At 35.1% G+C, this 23,258-nt stretch overlaps 2 protein-coding genes across 5 annotated transcripts in view; one reads left to right on the top strand and one right to left on the bottom strand.

Annotated features, from left to right (window-relative positions):
- The first annotated feature begins 257 nt into the window (after nucleotides 1–257).
- Nucleotides 258–2,618, top strand: LOC125778225 (piggyBac transposable element-derived protein 3-like). 2 transcript variants are annotated; one of them, XM_049454854.1, is made up of 3 exons: nucleotides 258–391; nucleotides 558–1,150; nucleotides 1,214–2,618. In XM_049454854.1, exons 1-3 carry the CDS (start codon nucleotides 360–362, stop codon nucleotides 2,506–2,508), a joined length of 1,920 nt encoding a protein of 639 aa, XP_049310811.1. In that variant the 5' UTR covers nucleotides 258–359; the 3' UTR covers nucleotides 2,509–2,618. The 2 variants fall into 2 exon arrangements, with proteins under 2 accessions (XP_049310811.1, XP_049310810.1); XM_049454853.1 differs by having other exon boundaries at nucleotides 310–1,150.
- Nucleotides 2,619–6,393: 3,775 nt separating this feature from the next.
- LOC105228837 (uncharacterized) overlaps nucleotides 6,394–23,258 on the bottom strand; it is a 265,432-nt gene continuing 248,567 nt past the window's right edge. For all 3 annotated transcript variants that reach the window (XM_049456453.1, XM_049456454.1, XM_049456455.1), the window contains 2 exons: nucleotides 16,804–19,116; nucleotides 6,394–8,978 (listed from right to left, as the gene is read on the bottom strand). In XM_049456453.1, the coding sequence (XP_049312410.1) occupies nucleotides 7,720–8,978; nucleotides 16,804–18,490 (2,946 nt within the window). In that variant the 5' untranslated portion in view covers nucleotides 18,491–19,116 and the 3' untranslated portion in view covers nucleotides 6,394–7,719. The remainder of the gene's footprint in view (nucleotides 8,979–16,803; nucleotides 19,117–23,258) is intronic.

The following is a 23,258-nucleotide window of genomic DNA, read 5'->3' as shown; positions in this document are numbered from 1 at the left end:
ACAATTTTGAAGCACATGGCAACCATACTGAGCACTGTCGCCAGCCACATTCTTTCAATTAATGCATAATGCATGCTACCTCTTTTGGTTTCAACTTTTTGCAAACCACTTAAATGCATTGTAACTATTTTATTGGCTTTATAGGTAAATTATTGTAATTAACCCAAATCACCCTGTGGTTGCCATATGGCAACGCTCGATAGTCTTGCTTAATATGTCCACAAAATTCCAAAGAATGCAGATACCGTTATCTGTTAGCACGTGGCTGTTGCGTAATTGATCGCGCTTTCGGCAGCATTCATTTGCTCGTTAGTTGTATTTGGTTCGTAGTCGTGAGTGCATTGCAAAGTGTATACAAAATGTGGAGTGGGGAAAAACGTGAAATTAAAAAGTAAGTATATCTAAGATATCGAAGATTCGCGCGGTCGAGCTATGATAGTTGTGTTTTTGTGTAGTGATTGGAATATAAAATAACTCTCAATGATTTTCTAAAAAAAATATATTTGAATGCGTTTTTTTTGCATTTTTCTGTGCATGTGTCCATATGGCAACGCCAGGCAGGTTAGGCCACTGGAATATCTAACGTTGCAAGAAGCTTTGGATTTTTTAGAGGAATTGTGCTCTGATGATGAAAACGATGTTCCTACTAATATCCAGGCACTCTACATCGAGCCACCTTATCAGGATAGGGATGTAAGTGGGGAAGATGATGGCGAGGATGAAGGTGGAGTTCCGGACAATGTATGCCCAGCACAACTTAAAGCCGGATGTGAAATTGTATTTGAAAATAGTACGCGAATGAAAACTAACGATTGTAGACTAGAGGATGTTGATGACGAGGAACCTTATGACGATACTTTAGACGATTGTTTGCCGAGCTCGTCCAAGAAAATTTGTCGCCCAATTCAATCAAATACTGGAGTACCACTTCCACCAGCTAACAAAGACAGCAAATATACTTGGCAAACCGCTAATTCATTACCAGTCCTTCCCATATTCCCTGAAACAAATTTCGAAGATTGTCGGGATCTTAGACCTCATCAACTTTTTGAGAAATTTTTCAGCGATGACTTGCTTGAACATATATGCAAATGTTCGAATTTGTACGCTACGCATCATCAGAAACGATACGAAGAACTTACTATAGATGGTAATGACGATGTAATCTCTATTTTGATTTTATGATATTCATATTTAACACTAAATTTTTCAGAGTTACGTGTGTTCATCGCAATTTTGATAGTAACTGGCTACACTTCTACAGGAGCCTTTCGAGACATGTGGAGCTGCGATGATGACGTTCAAAACGTTATGGTCTTCAATGCTATGCGAAGGAACCGCTTTGAGGAAATCAACTATATGCTGCACTTCGAGTCCGCATTGCACGAACCGTCTGCTAGTTCTGACAGGTTTGACACTCTTTGGAAACTACGCCCACTGACTGACCATATAAAGGCCAAAATGACTGAAAACTTTCACCCAGAACAAAATCTCTCATATGACGAAAGTATGATTGCATATTTCGGTCGCCATGGATGTAAACAGTTCATAAAAGGAAAGCCAATTCGTTTCGGATACAAAGCTTGGTCTCTTTGCACTCCTAGAGGATATATGATCAATTTTGAAATATACCAAGGTAAGAATCCGAGGGTGAATCCTAAATATGAAGAACGCTTTGGCACTTGCGCAGCTCCACTCTTGTGTATGATTGACGAATTTTCGGAAGAGGTGCAAGGACTTCCGTTATCCTTTTACTTTGACAATCTTTTCACTGGAATACCATTGATGATTTATTTGAAAAAAAGAGGTTTCCAGGCTACCGGTACAATTCGAGAAAACCGAATTCCAAAAAGTTGTCCTATTCCACATAAGAAGGATTTGCGTAAACAGCAAAGAGGATATTACGAAAGCGTGGAAATCAAAGAAGAGTCAATTTATCTGACTAAATGGGTAGATAACTCGGTAGTCTGCCTTGCATCAACATGTTTTAGTGGCGAACCAAAATCCACAGCATCTCGCTACAGTAGAGAATTGCGTAGGAAAATACCAGTTCCACGTCCGTGCGTTGTAACTCAATACAACAAATTTATGTCGGGTGTGGATCGATTTGACCAAAATGTTGCAGGCCACCGAATAACCTTTAGAGGAAAAAAATGGTGGCATTCCATTTTTACTTGGCTTATTGATGCAAGCTTGCAAAACAGCTGGCTTCTTTATAAATCCGCTAATGAAAATAAGTCATTTAAAGATTTTAAGAGAGAAGTAGCAATTTACTATTGCAAGCACTACGGCGTCGAACTGAAAAAGTTCCAAAAAACCTCAAATAAACGAATTGAATCCGTAACGAATGTCCTGCGCTATGACAGGACTGATCACCTTGTGGTTCCAATTGGAAATAAGAGGCGATGTGCAGGTGATGTATGCAAGTCCATCGTGCGAACAGCCTGCAAAAAATGCGATGTTGGACTTTGTTTGCCTTGCTTCGAAGCATATCATACAAAAATGTGAAAAACCAGGATTTTTCAATAAAATTTTGTATCATCTCAATGATATTTAATAAAATGAATTCATTATTTTTGATTTTTTAATGATATATAATAAAGTGAATTGAAAATTTTTGTTTTGAAGTTTGATTTTTGGGGGTTGCGGAATGATTTTCTACATATATGTAAACCAGTGGCCTAGCTTACCTAGAGTTGCCATATGGCAACAGGACATTTCAAGGACCCTGGGTCCAGGACATAAAATCTAATGCTACAGTTTTCTTAGTTTACCCAAAAGGATACCGCAAAAAAAAAATCTTTTCAAAATTCCACAAAAAATTTACGTAGGGTGATTCGGGTTAATAAGGCAAAAAAAAAAAATTCAGTGACCCAACTGGAAATTGTTTGCTAGGAACAAAAAATTACTCGGTTAGTCAATTGCAAGAAAATCATAAGAAATGCAAGCTGCCATAGAAAGCTGAAGCAACAATTTTTGTACTTTTTCGAGTTGGATTATCGCGAGATTTCTAGTTTATGTTGAGTAGGAGTGATTTTAATCAGTTTTTTTAAAGTTGCTGAAAAAATTCTATAATTTTTCTAAAAGGTATGCAAAATTATATGGGATTTTATATACAAATATTTTTTATAATATTTTTAAGAATTAAAAAAAAAATATCAAGATTCAAAATTTGGGATTTTTCGGAAAAAAATTATATCACATAAATACTCTACTTCTTTGTTTTGTCGATAAATTTTAATTAATTAAACTTAAATGAAATAACAGAAAAATCATTAATAAATTGTGAGAAAACCATTTTTTGGTCTTATTAAAAAAATGTAAATAAATAAATAAATTTAACTTAAGAAGGAAAATTTAATTAAAAAAAAAATTCAAAAATTGGGAATAAATCACTTTTCTAAAATTTTCAAAAAAAAAAAATATTAAAAATGAAAAATGAAGAACAAATAATTTAACGAATTACAGGAAAAAAAATTCTGATAAATTGTGAGAAAATAAATTGCCGGTGTTTTTAAAAAAAATGTAAATTTTAATAAATAATTCTCAGATATTAAAGAAAAAAATCATTAATAATTTGTGGGCAAATAATTGTCTAGCTTTTCTTTTCAAAAAAACTGAAATAAATTTAAGTTAAGAAGAAAAAAATAAATTTAGAAAAAATATTAAAAAATTGTGAGTAAATCATTTTGCATTAAAAAAAAATTAAATTAAATATTAAAAAATCACAAATTTTCCAAAAAAAGAATAAAAAAAAATGAAAAAAAAAAAATAAATTAAAAATTTAAAAATAAATTATTTTACTAATTAAAAAAAAATTATAATAATCACACAATAGCGATTATTTGCAGTTGGGTTGTTGCTTATTTCTTTTATAGTCCTGTTGTTAAGCTTTTTTTATATGCTTGTGTATGTATGTGTGTTTATATGTATGTGTGCTTGCTACATATATACAATTTCAATTACTTTTCCCGTTTTTTTCTATTTTTATGCTATATGCTTGCTTGTTTTTTATATGAATTTTTAATAAATTACAATTTTAATTCAAATTAGCTGCAGGATTTCGGCATAATTATGCTATTTGTTTGTGTTAACGGTAATTGCTGTTGCTTATTTTTACATAATAAAAATTCTACACACACAATTTGCATTAAACAACGCCGGCAATACATTGCTGGCTATGTACTGATCAGCAATAAATTGCACCAACACATGCAATCTAAACTATTTACAGTTATTTTGGCGCTTGTTCATCGTATGTTTGTATGTTGCTTTTAATTATGATACAAAAAAATTGTGTTTTACTCTAACTGTATATATGTTTTCAATTATGATGTCGAAAAAAATATTAAAATAACATTAATTTACATTTAAAAAAATTTTTTCTTGTTATGTTAGTTATTTTTTTTTTATAAATATGCATGTTTTGGAAAATGCTTGCCAGTTTATTATACATCGCTTTGCTGTTGTAATATTTACGCATGAATAATTTCATACAATTTAGCGGTATATACTATATATAATTCATATATAATATATATACAGTATATATTATATAACGTTTATATATATAATGCATGTTATGTTTGTGTGTATGTTACATTTAGCAATCTGTTAGCTTAAAAATCATTTCGCTTAAATATTGTACGTTTCTTCAAACCACGCAATCGATCGAGCTCGCTTTACTTCTCCTTCATTACACTAATTCATTACAAGTATTTGCTTAATTACTTCAATTAGTTACATACATGCCTATGTACCAGCACTAAAACATTTTTCTTAGCTTATCACTTACGCTCTACATATATATACTTATTATATATATATATAACCATACTATTCTCCAGTTTTCCACATTTCGTCTATAATTTGAAAATTTCGCTTAAAATATAAAGTTAAACTTTACTAATTTAGTTGCTCGTTTTCATTATCGCTTATTTTCTTTTCTTGTTTTTTCGTTTTTGTTTTTTCCTTCTTTTTACAAATATATACCTAGCTAAGAATGTACATATCGCTACTGTACTTACAATTAAATAGTAAAAAAATATGTAAAAAAATTGCAGCTTTTTTTAAGTTTAGAAATTTTGTTGTTGTTAAGGGCGTATGGTAAAAAATAAGCGAAAGGCGTGAGCAACGCTTACCCAAATCGGCCAATAGTGGGCAAATATCGGCGTTATATATGCTAGCCAAAGTTCAATGCACCATATTGCAGTTGCAATCGCAACTTACGCTTCTAGCCGACAGCATATCCTGCTTACAGCTTTTACTCGTACAGCTACAAAGCTTTTCTGCATTTCCGCTCGATTTCGCTCTTTATGCCTTCGCTCACTGTGCAAAGTGCGCCAATTTTAAGTGTTTCCTTCATTTCTTTTTCTGCTTTTCTATTTCATTGTTGCCCAATAAAAAATGTTTGTTGTAGTTAAAATTGAAAATGGCAGAAGCAATAAAAACAATAGAGGATACGACGTGAGACGAAGCAAAAAAGTTGTACTAATTTGTTCTTTGAAATTGTGCACTACTACTTTTGAAGCATGAAAGTCCTTTTAGTTGCATTTCTTCATTCTTATTTTTCTTATTCTTCTTCTTCTCGAATTTTCATTATTGCATTTTCATGTTTTCTAAAAGTGTTGTTCTCCGTTTTTTTTTTGTTTTCTCTTTTGCTTTTTGTCTTGCTATTTGTAATTTTCTGTGTAATTTACTAAACTCTACATCAGTCGTTTGGCACACAAGTCGTCACGCGATTAGCCACATTTCATGTGCGGGGTGGTGAATTCGAGTGGTGTGTTGCATTGAGTGCAGGTTTGTGCAAGTATTTACCGTTTCGTGTAAGGTGGTGTTATTGGTATTCAGCATATGTATATGAAACGGTTTAGGTGGCAGATGCGCTATGGGATATGCATAATGAATTTAAAGCTCGTTTGAGGTTTGGAAAACTAGTTTGTAGAAATATTTCTCTTAAATATATGTCGACAGAAGAAGCAGTTTTTGACCAAAAAAAAGTTAAAATCTTAAAATTATGTTGGTATGGAGTTCTAATTTTCTAAATTCAAAAATATCATTTTATAGTGTAGATTTTTTTCACCATAATATTTAGAATATTTCACCACACTATTTTTAGTATTTCACCACACCTTTTATCGGGATGATGGAAAGTTATATAGCTCAAACTCAGTTCAATTTGCATTTCTCACCACACTGCTTGGAACAATTCACCATACATTTTATCGCAAAAATTGATAGATTATAAGGTTGCTATTTGAGGCAGAGATGATGGAAGTTATATAGTTCAAGCTCAAGATCAAGCCAATATGAATTTCCACCACACTACTTTGAATATCTCACCACGCATTTTACCGCAATATTTGATGGTACAAACAAAAATGGTAAGGTATGCTTGATGCTGGAAACAAACATGATAAGCTTATTATCTGAGACGGAGATGATGGGAAATTATATACATAGCTTAAGTTCAGATCAATATGAATTTTTCACCACACTATTTTCAATATTTCATCATACATTTTATCGCGTAATGATGCAAACAAAGATAAGGTTATTATCTGATAAGTCGAAACTTATTTAGCTCAAGCTCAGACGAATGAATTTTTTCAGTATTTCACCGCATGAAGTATTCATTATGAAAGGCTGAATTCTTTATCTAGGATGAAGGTGATGGGAAGTTGAAGAGCTTCAGCTTAGACTGATATGCACTTTTTCACCATACTATTTTTTAATATCTCACCACAGCATGGTCGTAGCGCCGTCATATTTTAGCACCCTTTAATCAGAGTGCTTCATCACGCATCGAAAGATATGTGAAAAAATGTGGTGAATTTCATTATAACAGTAATTATTATCTGATGGTCTTCATAATATATTAAAGAACTTATGTGAACCAGATAGGGATTAAATATTTAATAAGTCAACAAGGACTAGTGATTATACCCAAAGATGAGCTTTGAAACTTTTGAGCTTTAAGTTTATGCGTTTCCTAAACAGTCGGGTCTGCGTAACCGGAATGAATCTGAATTTGCCTATGGTCAAGGACCCTCAATTCCGTAGCATTTACCAAGATTATTTGTGAAATATTTTCAATCGCTTAAATTCGAATTTAAAAAGAAAAAACTGGAAACAAAGAAGAATGTGTAAATTAGACGGAAAGTCGTCACTGCATAAATGAAGCATAATTAAAACTGGTGGGCCAAAATTTTAGATTGGAATACTGGATTAAAGGATACAAAAAAATATTTCCATGGCAATAACACGTCAGCTATTTTGACAGTTATGCACATATCAAATCTACATCCACATGTTCAACCCACAGGTAACTGTCACCGCAGCTGCAAAGGAAGGCTAAAAGTGGGGTTGTCGTCTGCTACGTTTATGTATACACCCCAAAACATATCCACCAACCGAATTCACCACACCCGCCAGAGGCGTCAGCGAACCGCGTACCTTTCTTTAGTTGATTTCCAATTATTTTCCAACTAACTATTGCATGCATACCTATCTATACATATACATATGTACGTACTTACTTACATATACCTATACACTACGCTTTCGCATATTTACCATACATTTTCGTTGCTGCTCCACGCTGTCACTGCATATGGTTTACTGTTATGAGCTGCCATTTTTTCGCGCAAACTTTTAGGTGGCGTCGTCGCTGTTGTCGTTGGTGTTGCTGTTGCTGTCGCCGCCATTGTTGTCGTGCAACTAAACTTCAGTGCCGTCCTCCCCCTCGTCGTCGAACAGTTGGCTGGTGCTGCCTTGGCCGCCGCGTGTCGCTGTCACCGACATCTTCTTCTTCGGCTTTGGTGGTGGGCGTGGCGGTATTTTCGCCACTTTCGTGGGCTCACCCATCGACGCGTTCGTGCTGCTGGAAGTGTTCAGTGCGCTGCTGCCGCTGATGCTCGGCACAATGGTGAGACCGTTGTGATGTCGCGCGGTGCCATAAAGCGGCTCCGTGTCGGAGGTCGTTGTCATATGATGATTATGCATCAGCTCGTGTATGGGCTCGTAGATTTTCGCTGCAGTCGCGGCAGCCGCCGATGTGCTCGCGGCACCTTTGTTTTGTTTTGTTGGCGTGTGTTGTTGCAGCTGCTGTTGCTGCGCTTGCTGTGGCTGCGGCTGCGGCTGTTGCTGCATGGCGGCCGATGCGCTCGATGACGCCACCGAAGTAAGGCTCGGCGTTGCCGGTAGCGGGCGGTCGCGCATTGTGTAGCGCGTCGATGTCGCAGCGCCGCTACTCGCCTCCGGATGTACTTTGTGCAAGTTTAACGTCGAGTTGCCGGCGGCTGTTGTGCGCAGACCGAGATTGTCGTACACGGGCTCCGCTTGCAGTTCGGCTGTGGTGGCGGTGCCAGTTTCGCTGGGATTTGGCGATGTGGGCGATTGGAATTCGCTCAGTTGTGTGGCATTTGTGGTGGATGTGGAGGGCGCCCAGCTGGGAACGCGCGGTTTGCGCGGTATCGTCATGTAGCCTTGCTTCATCACCACCGCTGTGGTGGGTGAGTACATAACGGGCGCTGGCAAGAACGGTGATTGCTGTTGGTGTGCACCGCCATGCTGCTGCGGCGGCAGGTGGGCGTGTACATGTTGCTGTTGCAGCTGCTGACGATTGTTGGCCGCCGCAATGAGCGCCAAGTTGCGCGATTTCGGATGTTGTAGTGTCATGAAACCGTTGGGTGTGGCGGCAGCAATGGTTGTGGTGCCGTAGATGCCATGTGGCGTCATGTGCGCGTACACGGGGCTGGTGAGCGGTGGTGAGCGTATGCCATAGATGATTTGTTCCGGTATGTTGCTGTGCGACGATTGCATGGAAGGTGAGGTGGGCGGCACGCGTGCCGGGAAGGCGAGCAGATCGGGCGGCAGGCTGGTGCCATAGGTGTCGTCGATGTAGGTGTGGCGTACGCGTGGTGCGTTGGCATCCGACAGAGCGACTGAGTGGGTTTCATCGTCGCGCGGGTGATTGCCTGCAAAGAAGTAAAGAGTAAAAATATGAGTTAAGCGCAATAAATGGCAATTGGCCTGACTAATTGAAAAACAAGTGCAATTGTTTGCGAGATTTTTGCGCGCTTTGTTTGTGCGCATTCTTTTATTGCATGCCACTGTTAGTGGCACCAATAAAAACAAACAAGTTTGTCCAAAAAAATAAAGTTTTCAAACAATTAGACTGCATTGATTGCAGCGCACAACTTTTTCGCGCGCCAACGCGCTTCGCTATGCGCTCAATTAGAATACAAAAAATAATAAAAATTACAATAGAAAAACTGCACGATCCAGCAAATTCCTAACTGCTGCAGAAAATTGAAAAATTTCCAGCATGAACGGTTTATTTGGCGCGCGGCGAAGCCAACCGCTTGCGCAGCAAAAGCAATTAACCTTTCAGTTCCGCGCGACCGCCAACAACGCTGATTTTTCGAAAGCGCATTCCCTACTATATATCTACATATATACGACAATATGTTGTTTGCATGCATGTATGTGTTAATAGAGGCTACAGCGTTGTTATCGGATTGACCCAAAGTACCAAGTGACAGGCCGCAGTAAAATGAAGCTTCAATTTGTTCTAACATTTTAGCTTTGCTGCCGCCCTCTTTTGAGCCCTAAATAGACTGTGAATTGAAAAATGTTATTTGAATTAAGGAATTCCAATTGTTCACTGATTGCCTAAGCAATTGTGCCAATTTTTATATACTTGGAATATATGCTAATTTTTGAAAGTTTCGAAATATTTGGTTAGCGAATGAAGTGTAAAAGTAGCAGCATTCTAAATAAAGCTTATTTCGGGTAACACTGAGAAGGAAAACTTGAAAAGAATGATCGAAATTGAGCAAAGGGATATAAATTCAGATTAGCCGCTAAAGACTCAAAAAGTATGAGATTCTATTTTCCATATGATTCATGGTATTTCGAAATTTCAGAAAAGCTACTGCATTATCATTTATCTGTGGTAGCCTAGATTTTGATTATGATAAAACAAATTGTATACTTTCGGCAAAATCTGATAAATACAATAAAACTACGGTACGTACATATACTATTATAACTACTTCTATTCTGAACAAGGAACTACAGGGAATATCCTCGACTATGTTCACTTTCATAGAAGTTTTGGAACTCTGACATAAAATTTCGTAACATTATGAGCTGATTGGAATAGTAGCAATGTTCAAGATCCAAGCAGGAGATGAATATAACTATAGAGACTTATGTGTACTGCTCGTTCATATATTAAGCTCAAGTCACCTTATTACTTAGACCTTATATTGGTTCAAAGATGGTAGCAACGTATAAAAATGAAATTTTTGAGTTCAAGCTTGACTCAAGAGGATAAAAGCTAACAAAAGAGCTAATCTATATCAAATACGAAAAAGAACTTTCTCATTATTTTAATGCCTACAATTATTGTTTCCTTCAAAATAACTTGATTTTAAGTTAAAACAAGCAACCAAACCGATTTTTTATAAACTTGTTATATGTCGTGGCAGAGGAAATCATTAGTTCCTTCATAAATTTTCTGGTTTGAATCGTTTCAGGGTTAATTTTAAAGTTAAAAAACAAAAAACAATCAATAGATGCCAAAAAAATGGTCCATAAAATGCCCACTTTGGCTTAAGGTGGTATTCCAGTCTAGAAAGTTGAAAAAATCGAGTTGTTTCATTATTCTATAGTTAGGATATTCAAAAATATCTTGCCGAAAGGATTTGTAAAAATTATAGAAAGTTAAAAAAAATCTAATTTTTGCATAATTCGATGGTTTAGATTTTTAAAAATGTCTGCCAGAACGAATTTTTCAAAATTCAAATTATTTCCCAAGTTAAAACCGTTTCAGTGTCGTAGCAGCTGAAGCTGTTTAGCGGACGACTGAAACAATGGAAGACTGGCTACGTAAAACTTAAAAAGCGTTTCTCCAGAAACTATTTTTTTCGATGCGGTTGCCACAATATCTCAAATTCTATTTGTCCGACTTACTTGAAATATGCTACGAATATCCTTTAATTATCTCTCTAACAATTGTAGCCACAAAAAAATATTATATTCTGTAGCAACAGGTTGCAAGGGTATAAAAATGAAATAAGTAGTATTTTAAAAAAATTCGACAAATTAAAAAAATTAGTAAACATGTTTTCATTATTTTTGAGTAGCCGTCATTTTATGAAATTAGTTTTCAGTTTTGCAGCTTCTATACTAGAATACCACTTTAAGTATCTTTTTCATGTGTCATATCTGCATCACTTCTTGCCGTCATTTTGTACAAAACACCTTCCGATTCTATTCTAGCAACGACGATTTTCATCTCCAAAGCCTCAAAAAAATACATTTAGGGGTTTCATATAGTCTCATAAAGTTATAGTTATAACTCACCGAAAACATAGCGTTGATAATTGTAATTGCGTAAACTCACTTCTGTATATAGTCCAACAACAATTTTTTATAACAAGTATAAAAATTTATGATTTTGTGATTTTATGATGCGTGACAAATTGTGAGACCTTTTATTAATATATATGGTTTTTCAGATTCTTAATGATTTTTAAGAACACTTTCTTATTTTCTCTTTTTCGTTGCTATTGTGGTTAGCTGAGAATGGATGAGTTAGCTAATTAATTTACTTGATTCAAATACTTGCGGGTCCCATTAAGCAAAATCAGAAAAGCCTCAAGCCCTTTATATGTGTCATATCTCACTCAAACTTCCAATGATTATAAGAAACTTTTAACCTCGTAACAAACCACATTATGGGAGGGTTTTTAAAATAGTGCAAAATCAGAAAAGGAAATTAAAATTATCTTTATTACCATAACTCTCAGAGAGATCTAACGAGTTGGTCTGTTCAGTAAATCTGGTATTCAAGATAATTTGTCACCACTGAGCTTTCATTTTAACTGTTAGTTTGCTGGTTAGTTAAAGCAAAGGGGAAGATATCCCAAAAGCTATGTCCCCCATCAATTTACTCAACTCCATACCACCCTATAGTAATTGCTATATTGTACATCTTGTATTGGTAGTGTTCCAAAGTCTTCTTCTGTAAGTCATTTTTCCAAGTGGCTCTTGGATTTTGTGTAATTTCTAAGAACTGTGTTCGATTTTTATACTGCCTGACCTACCTGTTATCAACGAAATCAAGCTTAAAATATTAGTTGCTCAACACAATAGTTGTTATTTTCTTAACATTATAGATATCCTGACTACAAATATACTTCTCTAACTATATTCTTATATACATACATATAGAAAACGCTACAAAATTCGATAGCTCTAACCTCTGTCGTGTCATGAATTCCTGATGGAATAATTGCTATGCCGAAACGAAATTGCTGCAGGTGCCTAGCAAATATACATATAATATAATCATTTGGACATTAGGGTGTTCGTTATTTCTAAAGTTGCGTGTTTTTTTGCAGACGTCATCAGAAATTTAAGCTTTTGAGCAAACGGAATTTGTTAAAGCTAAACAAGCACTTTATTTTCAGTTTGAATCGTGCCTAAATCATAATTTTTCCACATTTTTTGTTTGGAATTTTTTAATAATTTTTTATCTTAAAAGTAAATTAACTGCTTTTAAAATTTAGTATAAAATTTTTATGAGATATTTCAATTTTAAATTTTTTATTTACTAAATTTATTAATTTATTTTAATTTTATTTTTAATTTTAAATTTTTTATTAATTTAATTTATTTTAATATTAATTTTAAATTTAATTTATTTTAATATTAATTTTAATTTTACAAAAATATTCTCATAAAATTTTTCTATAAACTCATTTAATTAAAATTCATAAGCAATTGAGATTATGCATCAAAAGTACTGCGCATTCATAAAGTACACCAAGACGTATGAGCAACACAAATTTAATAAGGGACTCGTGTGAATGCTCAGTACAATTGATGTATCACTTTAACCGCATATAACTTTTAAATAAATGTTTTTATGGAAAAAATATTCATACCATTTTTATAAAGTGAGCAATTTGGACTAGAATACTATTTATTGGAGGTTGTAGGTTTATCTATTTAATGCTAAATATCAACATATCCCATGGTATATAAAGGAGAAAAGTAATTTGATTTAGACATGCTTTAAAAACAAAAAAAATGAGGCGTTGAAAAATTTTTGTTTTAGGAAAAACAAAACTTCAACTGCAACTTCAAGAGCATCTGCTAAAAAAGCAGTAATTTTGGAAATAACAGACAGCCTAATGTGTATATGTAAATGCCAATAAGCTTATATGGCATATACTATATGTGTATTATAGCATAATTTAGCTATAATATCAACTGCTTCAACATGTAAAGCCTGTTAGCATACATACAGAAAAGTAAAAATACATATATACACACACATAAATATAAATGTATATACATATGCATATCAACATATATAAATACATACGAAATGACCACCCACTTATTCTCATCGTATTCTCATCTCGTCGCTGCAAAACGAATAATTTCTAATTAGTTATATTAGAGCTTTGGTCAAGAACAAATAATAATTGCCACAAACACAATGGACCGCTTGCTATAATAACAGTTATTGCTTCCAAGAACCACACTTAGAATGCAAATATGTTTATCAAGGAAATACCTACACGTTTAACTTTGTATGTATGCATGTATTAATGCACGTATCTAAGCAAGTATGCGTGTGTTTGCATAACTTAAGGCAAAATTTCGCAATATTTGAACAGTAGTGGAGCATCAGCAATAAATGAGTATTCTTACCGCATACCAAATAACCAAATATGAAATGCAAAGACAAGAAAAAACTAAAAAAAACTTAAAAAGGTATTAATATTTCTGCATTATTGGCATATATTGAATTGCATGAGATGCCTAGAAGTCAATTTGCAGCATGCTGTGCGTGTTTGCGTTTGTTGCATGCCACAGTGGGCAGTTGGGCTGTCATACCAAAAAGTCAAAGGGCGACAACTGATAATTGCATGTTGCAAATTGCAATTGATTGCAAGCAAACACCAGCAAATGCATACATACGCATGTCTACATGTACACTTTGAGTGCAACTGCAAAGGTTAGTAACTAAGTACCGTTATATTATTAGTGTCTCAAGTTTAGTGAGCACACACAAATGTGTATATATTGTATGCATGTGTTTGTTAATATTTATATACATACATACATATATGTTTATATGTGCTTATATATATTTGTGCTGTATGTATGTTTTTGTAATTACAAATATGCCAACTAACGTACCATTGAAATTTACAGTTGAAATTCCTCAAGACATTGATTGGGTTTAATTTTAATTAGGCGCACATTGCAATGGTGTAAAGTTACGAACATCTACGAAATTCAGTAGATAACACAGGACGGCAATGCTAATAATCCAGATAAGCACTCGATAATGTTGGTGTACATAGCAAGTATATAGAAGGAAGATACGCACATACCAACAACGCCAAGAAGCTTACTGAGATCTCTTCATTAAGTGGTGCTTAAAGGCCTAAATTCTAAGTAACTAATCTCAATGATTATCGATTTAATGCGTATGATTATGGTCTGTTGGAGCAAAATTTCCGGAAAAATTTGTGGGAATAAGAATTAAACCCAGAAACCCAGAAGAAGTTTACGAAACAAATTTTTAGTTTTTTTTTCAGGACTCTTTGAATTTATATTAATTTAGCTCAGATGGCGACCCTTCTTAAAAATGCTGATCATAAAAACCGCTCTAAATCAATGCTACTAGTAAGTCCTTTGATAGATGTGTTAAGCATATTTTAGCCCTCAAAAGGTTCTATTAACAAAAAAATTATACTGACTCACCCTAATACATCCTTAAGAATATTTTAGCCTTCAAAAGGTTCATTTAACCAAAAATTTACTTTGGCTCACCCTAATACATCTTAAAGAATATTTTTTCCATAACAAATTTCAAATAGCAAAAAATTTATTTTAGCTAACCCTAACACATCTGAAATAATATCATAGCCCTCAAATAGTTCAATTAACCAAAAATTTACTTTGGCTCACCTTGATGCATATTAAAGTTAAATATTAAGCAATCAAAAAGTTCAATTTACAAAAAAAATTATTTTAGCTCACCCTAATAAATCCAAAAGAATATTTTAGCAATCAAAAAGTTAAATTAACAAACAGTTTATACTGGCTCAGCCTAAAACATCTTAAAGATTATTTTAGCTGTCAAAAAGTTCAATAAACAAAAAAATATTTTGGCTCACCCTAATATATCCTTAAGATTATTTTAGCTGTCAAAAAGTTCAATAAACGAAAAGTTATTTTGGCTCACCCTAGTACATGCTAAAAACCCAGGGTTGTAAGCAAAATTGAACAGTTAACTACTTGTTTTCGATAGTTTTGCGCTTTTACGTTATTTTTTTTTTTTACTTTTTAGATCATGGAGATCTAATTAAAAATGTTTTTTTATACTACCAATTCATCAAAACCTTCTCCAAATATATGAATATATATGAGATATCATAAAGAAAATAATTTTTATAACTCGCGAGTCGTATAAAATTTTCACTTCTTTCGAAATCAAGGTGTATTCTTGACAAAAATCCACCATTTAGTATTTATTTAACCTTATCTCTCGTATTTTTAGTACCTCACAAAGAGAAAATAAATATCTTTTCATGAGCTTTAGTGGCTTGAGAGTAGATTTAGGAATCCCAAACCTAAACAAAGAGAACTTACTCCGAGAGAGAGAGAGCAAACTATTTTAAGGAAGAGAACTTACTTTCGAGAGAGAGAGAGAAAACATAGGTACTAACGGAATAATATGTCAATATTTTGGAGAATTTAGGAAGATTCTGAAGGTTAGTCGTATTTTAAATCTGAATTCCGAACTTAAATTGAATTTTTGTTGGTCTCCGGACATCATAAAAAGAGTAAGGTATTTAGACTAGTCTCAAATAAAGCGAAAAAAGTATGAGTTTACTATTTCCCCCTCTCTTAAAATTATCAGAAATAATTATAAATGACTCACGCTTCTTTTTCTTAAAAATTTACTATAAATTTATATTACAATACTAAAGAGATCAGAAGGTTTGAATTCCTTAAGACTATGCTTCAATTTATCATTATTAAAAAAAAAGATGGCTTCAAATTTTAAGTTGTGAGACGAGTCGTAGAATGAGCGAAGAAGACTAATTGATATTTTGAAATTTTTTGCCAAATCAATAAAATTTTTAAAAATATGTTTAGCTTCAATAATAAATGTTTCTTTGACAACTTTTAGATTTGTTTGGACTTCAAAAAAAAAATAAATAGGAATAAAAAATTTTCTTTCAACTCATTTGGATACACCTAACCTTACAAAAGTCATGAGCTCGAACATTAACCTAATATCGCTCTCTGTCAATAACTCTCTCCACACTTTATGGAGATGCTTATGCAATCAATTTATAAGATTGACTCATCCTAATATCCTAGCACTCGTCTACACGCCTCATTAGCTTAGTTATGCAACGAGAGGAGATAAGTGGCTTCATTAAGCACTGCATGTTGATGATAGAAATGTCAAGCATTTCAGTGAGAGACCTTTAAGATGCGATTACAAGTAGCATGTGTCAGCAATCAAAAGCCTGGCAAGTGCTTATTACTGTGAGAGAATGCGAGCTACAAAGATGCACAAGACACACACAAGCAGCAAACTGTTTTGCCTGGCAAGTCAATGTGCAATTGACGCATTTCAATTACTTGTGTAGATAATTAGATTAGGTGGACTTCTTGTAGTAGACACACATACATGTATGTTCTTAATGTAATTCTTAATGTATGTATATTTAAGGTTAAAACATATTTACTCACCGAATTGTGATTCATCCAGTAGTGTCTTCTTGATTTCATGCCCCTCATCGCTGCCATCGACATTCTCCAGTTCGGTGCGACGCGGCGGCTTCTCAACCGGATTCACCTCGGTGAGCAGACTCTTCTGCATTTCCATTATCACCGAACCCTCCAACATCGAACTATTGGTCTTGTCCATTTTCGTCGATATCAAACCGTTCTCACTCATCATGGTCGCATCCTTTTGATAAGAGCGTGCACGTCGACAATACCAGCAGGCAATGAGTAGCACGCACATGAGTATCAACAGCACGGTGATGACAATCAAACAGATGACGAGTAGGAAATTCGATTGCGTGTCTGTGGTGGAGGCGCCCATACCGACGCCGATACCTTCGAGCGCGCCAAAGAAATCACCATCGACGATCAATTGAAATTCAGCCTCCGCTTTGCCGCCACGATTCTCGGCTATGCAAGTGTAGACACCCTTATCGCTGGCGCGCACATTGAAAATGCGCAACTCAGAGGTGATCGACTGCAACGGGTCGGAGCTGATGACCGGCTGTTGTTCGAGCGAGTTGAGCACACGAAAACGTTGATCATTCGGATTGATGGCGCGTCGATTGTAGATCCAGGTGATATTTGGGCGCGGCGTACCTTCGACACGACACGGCAGTGTTATATTATCCGATTGCACTTCGACAAACGAACGCACCGAGCCGAGTATGTGTGGCTGACAGGCAAAGTTCTCCGATGGTACATCGGTCCAAAGCTTGCCACGCAACGCTGGCGGTTCTGCGCAGTCTGTGGGCGGTGTATACAGACGATTGGCGAGCGCGAAGTCACGTAAGGCTTGCAGTTCGCACGTGCAGTTCCAGGGATTCTGCGCCAGCGATAGATGCGTCAGTTTCGGTATGCGTGTGAAGGTCTCTTTGCGCAGCACATACAACGCGTTTGCTTCCAGGTAGATGGCCGACAACATCGGCTGCTTACCGAAGGCATGCACTTCGACTTGCTTCAGCCGATTATTCTTGAATTCGACGCGCGATAGAAATGGTAAGTCGACAAAGAGATAATTCTCCAACACTTCGATTTCATTGTAATTCATGACGAGTGTGCGCAACTTCTCCAGCCCACTGAACGTGCCCACATGCAGTTCACGTATGAAATTGTGCGACATATCCAGTTCGATGAGTATGGGTAGACCTTTGAGCGCATCACGGTTCACCTCTTGTATCGTGCAATTACGCAAGAAGATCTTATGCAGATTCTGCAAGTTCGCTTCGGCGAACTCTTCACGCCTCAACTCGGGTATCAGATTATTCGAGAAGTCCACAACTTGCATTTCGTTGCTCAGATCGTCGGGTATGGCGGTGAGTGAGCGCGCCTTGCAATCGGCAGTCTTCTTGCCCGAGTTCCAATTGCAATGGCACATGCTGCAGTGTTGCATCCAGTCGGGGTTGCCATCCGTGGGCGAGATGCTTACGAGCAGCAATAGCAAGAGCAACGTTTGTGTGAGTAGCGCCAGTGACATGGAAGAGCGCGTGTTGTGTTCATGTTGTTGTCGCGCAGAGTTGATGTGTTTTGTTGTTGTATTTTCGCAACTGCTGGCTTCGCAGTTCGCTGTATAATGCTGTTGATTACGCATATTGCTGTTGTTGCTGTTGCTGCAACAACTTGCCACACGCTTATCAGTGTGGCTTAACATATCCTCTCTGCGTGTGTGTGTGTGTAATGCTGCTTCGTGTTGCACGCGTTTACCTTTGTGGCGCGTGCAACTCTGCCTTTCCGGTTGCTACAGCTTCTCAACTGTCCGCTATTATCGATAATTGCCTGCTGCGCTTACAGTGCCGGTGTCCGCAACAGGCGTATTATTAACTCCTCGCTATTGCGCGCCGCAATGTGGCAATGCCTGACCGTTAGCTATACGTTGCCTTTTGGTGTCTGTCAGCTTGCTTTAGCCAATCTGTGATATCCAGCTAAGCTTTCGTTGTTGCAGTGTCGGCGGTTGTTTTGGGCGTGTTGCTGATTGCTTGATTGCTTTGTTTGCCGAGTGTGCGTGTTGTATATATATATATGTGTGGTAGTGTTGCTGTGGCAAGTTCGTTTTCTGCACAAGCCTGTGATTAATTAACGTCCTTGCAGTGAATCCTTTGCGTTGGCGGTTCGTTTATGTGTCCGTTATTTGTTGGCTTGCTTTTTGATTATTTTGTCGCCTTTGGGAGTTAACGGTTGTTTACCGCTTTGTGTTGGCTCTTATTTTGCTATAATACCAGTGCAACTTAACAGCAGTATTGTGTCACTTTGTAATTAGCAGTACACACTGACGGTTGTCTGAAATTGTGGAAAAGAGGAAAAATTGTAATTAAAAATATGAAGAAATGCAAAAAATAATAAAAAAAAATTAAAAAAATAAATATATATTTGTTAAATGTAGATTAAATATATTTTTTTTGTATGATGGACTACTTTTTAGTTCAAATATAATTTTATAAAAATATAATATTCTTTATACTGTAGTGATCTAATAAAAAGAATGTTCGAAAATTTTAGTGAGGTTAGAGTTGGACAAAAAAATATATAAATATTTTGTAAAATGTATTATATTATAATTATTAAACGCTTTATATTTTCTTTTAAGAAAAATTTTTGTCTTAGAGTTGCCATATCAATTTTAATAGCACACTAACTAATTTTGGCAATAATAGCTTTGGAAAGATTTCAAAAGTCATATACAAAATATTTCATGAAAAATTAATTATAATTAAAAATTAATTTTCAATTTAATTAATTAAAATAAAAATAAATTATTAATTATTTAATTAAATAATTAATTAATTAAATTAAAAATAAATTATTAATTTTAGTAATAATTTTTAATTTTTTTATTAATTAATTTTTTAAATTAATAAATTTAGTTTTAATATAATTAATAAATATTTGTTAAATTAAGAAAAATTAATTTTTTTAATTAGTTGAAATTTTATTTTTAATATTTAATCCCACATGCCGCATCGAAAAAATTACAATAATTAATTATATTAGAAAATTAAAAATTTGCAGTTTGTTGTTTTTGCGTACTTCTTGTACTACCATTTTGAATTAGAGCCCCGTTCAGAGCCATTATCTTCAATACTCTTGAGCAGTGGTCGGCAAATTTACACATTCAACAGAGTTAATATTTTTATAAAATTTTAAAGTAAGAAGTTTGGCAAAAAAAAAATAATTTTTCAACATCAGCATTAAAAATTAGGCTTTAGATTTTTAATACCACAATCGGATTTTAAAATTTAATCATTAATCCAAATATTTTAATATGAAAATTCGCAACCCTATGCTGGCAGAGTTGCCAATCGCTAAAACTCCCAAACAATTTCGGCCAATAATTTGTTTTATTAAATACGCCTTAATTTTGCAGGATCACACGCTGAAGTGCAATGAAAATTTTTATTGGAAATTTTTTTTCGGTAGAGTAGCCACACATTTTTTATTAAAATTTAAATAAAAAATTGTTTTTTTCTCGAAATGGTTTTTTCAAAACAATATCGACGATTTACCTGAAATTTTTATATAGTCTTCTTTAAAGATTTATCTATGTCTGAAATTATCCACATTTTACTACTATTTTTAAAAAATTAAATGAAAAAGTAAAAGAAGTGGTATAAAAAATTTTTGTTCGTCACGATGTCGTAAATTTTTTTCTCCTTGCCTGGTTCTAGATTTCAGATTAATATTTTTTTTTTGGTTTTAAATTACAAAAACTCCTGGTTTTAAATTACAAAACCATCATGGGTATGGTCAAAACTCCAAAGTGAGCCAGTAAGCTCAGTAAAAGGAGAGTCAAAATTATTTAATACTACAGATCACTCTATTTTCCATTCCACTTGGGGAAAGCGAATCTCATATTGACGATGAGATACGAATTTTGAACTTTCAATATTATATGGTATATTTTCAATTCCGCACACGATCTCTTAGTAGGGAGCCAACTAGGCTAGAGAGCCGCGCTGCATTTTATTTCTTGATGTTGACTCCTCCAGTGGACGAATGACGATTACATGGCATATTACAAGTACATTGCAGCCTAGCCGAGCGGCTCGCCGCTCATCACGCGATTTTTTCTAATATTTACATTTTCAAACTCGTGATATCTTTCGAATGGAATCTTCTAATACTCGTAGAGTAATCTAAAAAGCCATATAAAGGTACTGAATCAGTATTTAATATGAACTAATTAATTTTGATAAGGATTAATATAAAAGTACAAATAAAGGGGTTTTATAGAAGCGGAATTGATTTGTTCAGATCTCCTAAGGATGCTCAAATAAACCTAAAGCGCCTAGGGATGGATTTTAAACATATACTCATTATTTTTTAATTGAAACCAAAATTAAAAATTAGTTACTGATCTAAAATCACAAAAAAAAGTATGTGATTTCTTCCTAACTGAAGTGTTTTAACGGCTCTATCCAACCGACCGAGTCACTATATTTGACTTATAACAGTTGCTTGTTCCATTCACTACTCTACAAGTTAGCAAGCAACTCCAAGCCACATTTTAATATAGTTAGATGCATATCTAACACATACACTGGCTGTCTGATTAATGAGTTCACGTTGCACAAAATACGTTTCGGAGTTTATAAATTTCTTGCGGTTTGCGTTATTTGCATTTCGAGCACATTTTCCCGCCACTTCCAAACATTTACCACTGCAGTGGAATAAATGTAATTTGAAATAGCAAAAACTACAATAGAAACAACGTTTTGATTTATTAGCATTTTACACCGTGTTATTTCGAAATCATTCCAAAACTTTCACTGCCCGCAATTGCTCGACTGCCGCAACTGATTGCTGATATTAAGTCAACATTGTTGCAAGACGCAGTCAAGCGGATCGGTTTTGTTTGGTAGTTTTTATGCTGCCTGCAGTGCTTTTTTTGTGTCTTTTTTTACAATTTCATTTTCTAGCTGTCGTGCTAATTACTTGATGCTTCTTTTTACTGCTGCTGCTGCCTCCCACTCTCGCGCTTGCCACACCGCGCCGCAGTGAAACTAATTTTTCCATTTCTTTTGAGAAATTAGCTAAGAAAAACTTTGACAAATGGCCTGGATTAGTGGCAAATTATTGTGCACTTTGGCTGTACATACATATATATTTCCATAGTTAGCAGCGCTGAAGTGCGACGGAGAGCGGAAAATGCCAGACGCAAGCAAAAAACGAAAATTGAAGGCAATGCGAGCGCTAACAGCTCGATTTCTGTGCAAGAAAGGAAAACGTAAAATATAATGTATATAAGTACAAACGTACGTACATACCGTTATATGCAAAAAGGTAAATAAAACCAGCAGCAACAACAACAACTTCCACTAACAGCACCGCATTTATTTCGCTCGCAACAAATCAGACTGACAAGCAACAGCTGCAATGTTGCCGAACGTGCGCTTGTGCATAGACATGTTGCGCAACAATGTTGCACGTACACATGCCATGTACTAACAAAAACAGACACAAAACAAACAACTATTTTAATACTGCCAAAGCAGCTGGTAAACTAAGAAATGCATAAAAGCGCACAAAAGCAAGTGTGATGAGCTACTAAGAACTAGCATTCCCCTTCTACCCATCTTCTATCCCCCTTTGCCACTTCGCAGCGCACGAAATCAGCTCGTAACTGTTGCACATTTTCATTACCGTCATTACGTCTTAAGGCATTTCGCTGACTTAAGGTAGTTTAAGTGATTTCCTCTTTGCTGCTTAGTTCTCGTTTAATAGTAAGAGCCAGGCTAGGATTGGCAAGTTTTATACTAGTAAATCTCGCCTTGCATTTTATGCCATTTTTCTTTGCTATTAGCGTCGTGTTGGCTTTGTAAACTGTAAATTACAGTCTTTAATGCGATACTGACTAGATCTCAGTGGGGTGGTGTACCTGAAGGGTGAAAAGCGTGAATATGGCTGACCTTTTAATGTGGAAGTTCTCTGAGAATATTTTAGAGGGTAGGAATATTAAAATGCTTTAGCTAAGTGCAAGGAATCCTACAAATACCGGATTGGTGTTTATATGAATGAATATTACAATAAATTTGTCACCAAGTTTCCGAACGTTCTTATACCTTTAACCAGGTATATTATGTTTATATCTATATAAATGATCAACGTGAGAAGCTGAGTTGCTCATATGTCAGAACTGCCGATATAGGATTATTATATAATAGCATATAGCTATCGGAATAAACTGCTTGTAGGGAAACCTCTTTGATTTGACGAGATATCTTCATGAAATTTGGCGTGGATTATTGTTTGATACCACCGACAACGATAAATCGAGCTCTTTTAGAATGTCTCAGTGGCACGTTTACTCATAAGCCTAATGGATTTGCTATTTTTACTTTCAGTTCGCTTGAATCTGAACATCTTTGTCAACTTCTGAAGCCAGTAATGAGATACCGATTACGTTGTGTATTCGCCAATTCTAT

Source organism: Bactrocera dorsalis, chromosome 4 (genome assembly GCF_023373825.1).
Source record: "Bactrocera dorsalis isolate Fly_Bdor chromosome 4, ASM2337382v1, whole genome shotgun sequence".
NCBI classification, from domain to species: Eukaryota; Metazoa; Arthropoda; class Insecta; order Diptera; family Tephritidae; genus Bactrocera; species Bactrocera dorsalis.
This window is presented reverse-complemented; position numbering and strand designations above follow the sequence as displayed.

Coding starts and splice junctions, on each gene's coding strand:
- LOC125778225 (XM_049454853.1), top strand. CDS start 508: ATGCGTTTTTTTTGCATTTTTCTGTGCATGTGTCCATATGGCAACGCC. Junction 1,151..1,213: donor CGAAGAACTTACTATAGATG/GTAATGACGATG, acceptor TAAATTTTTCAG/AGTTACGTGTGTTCATCGCA.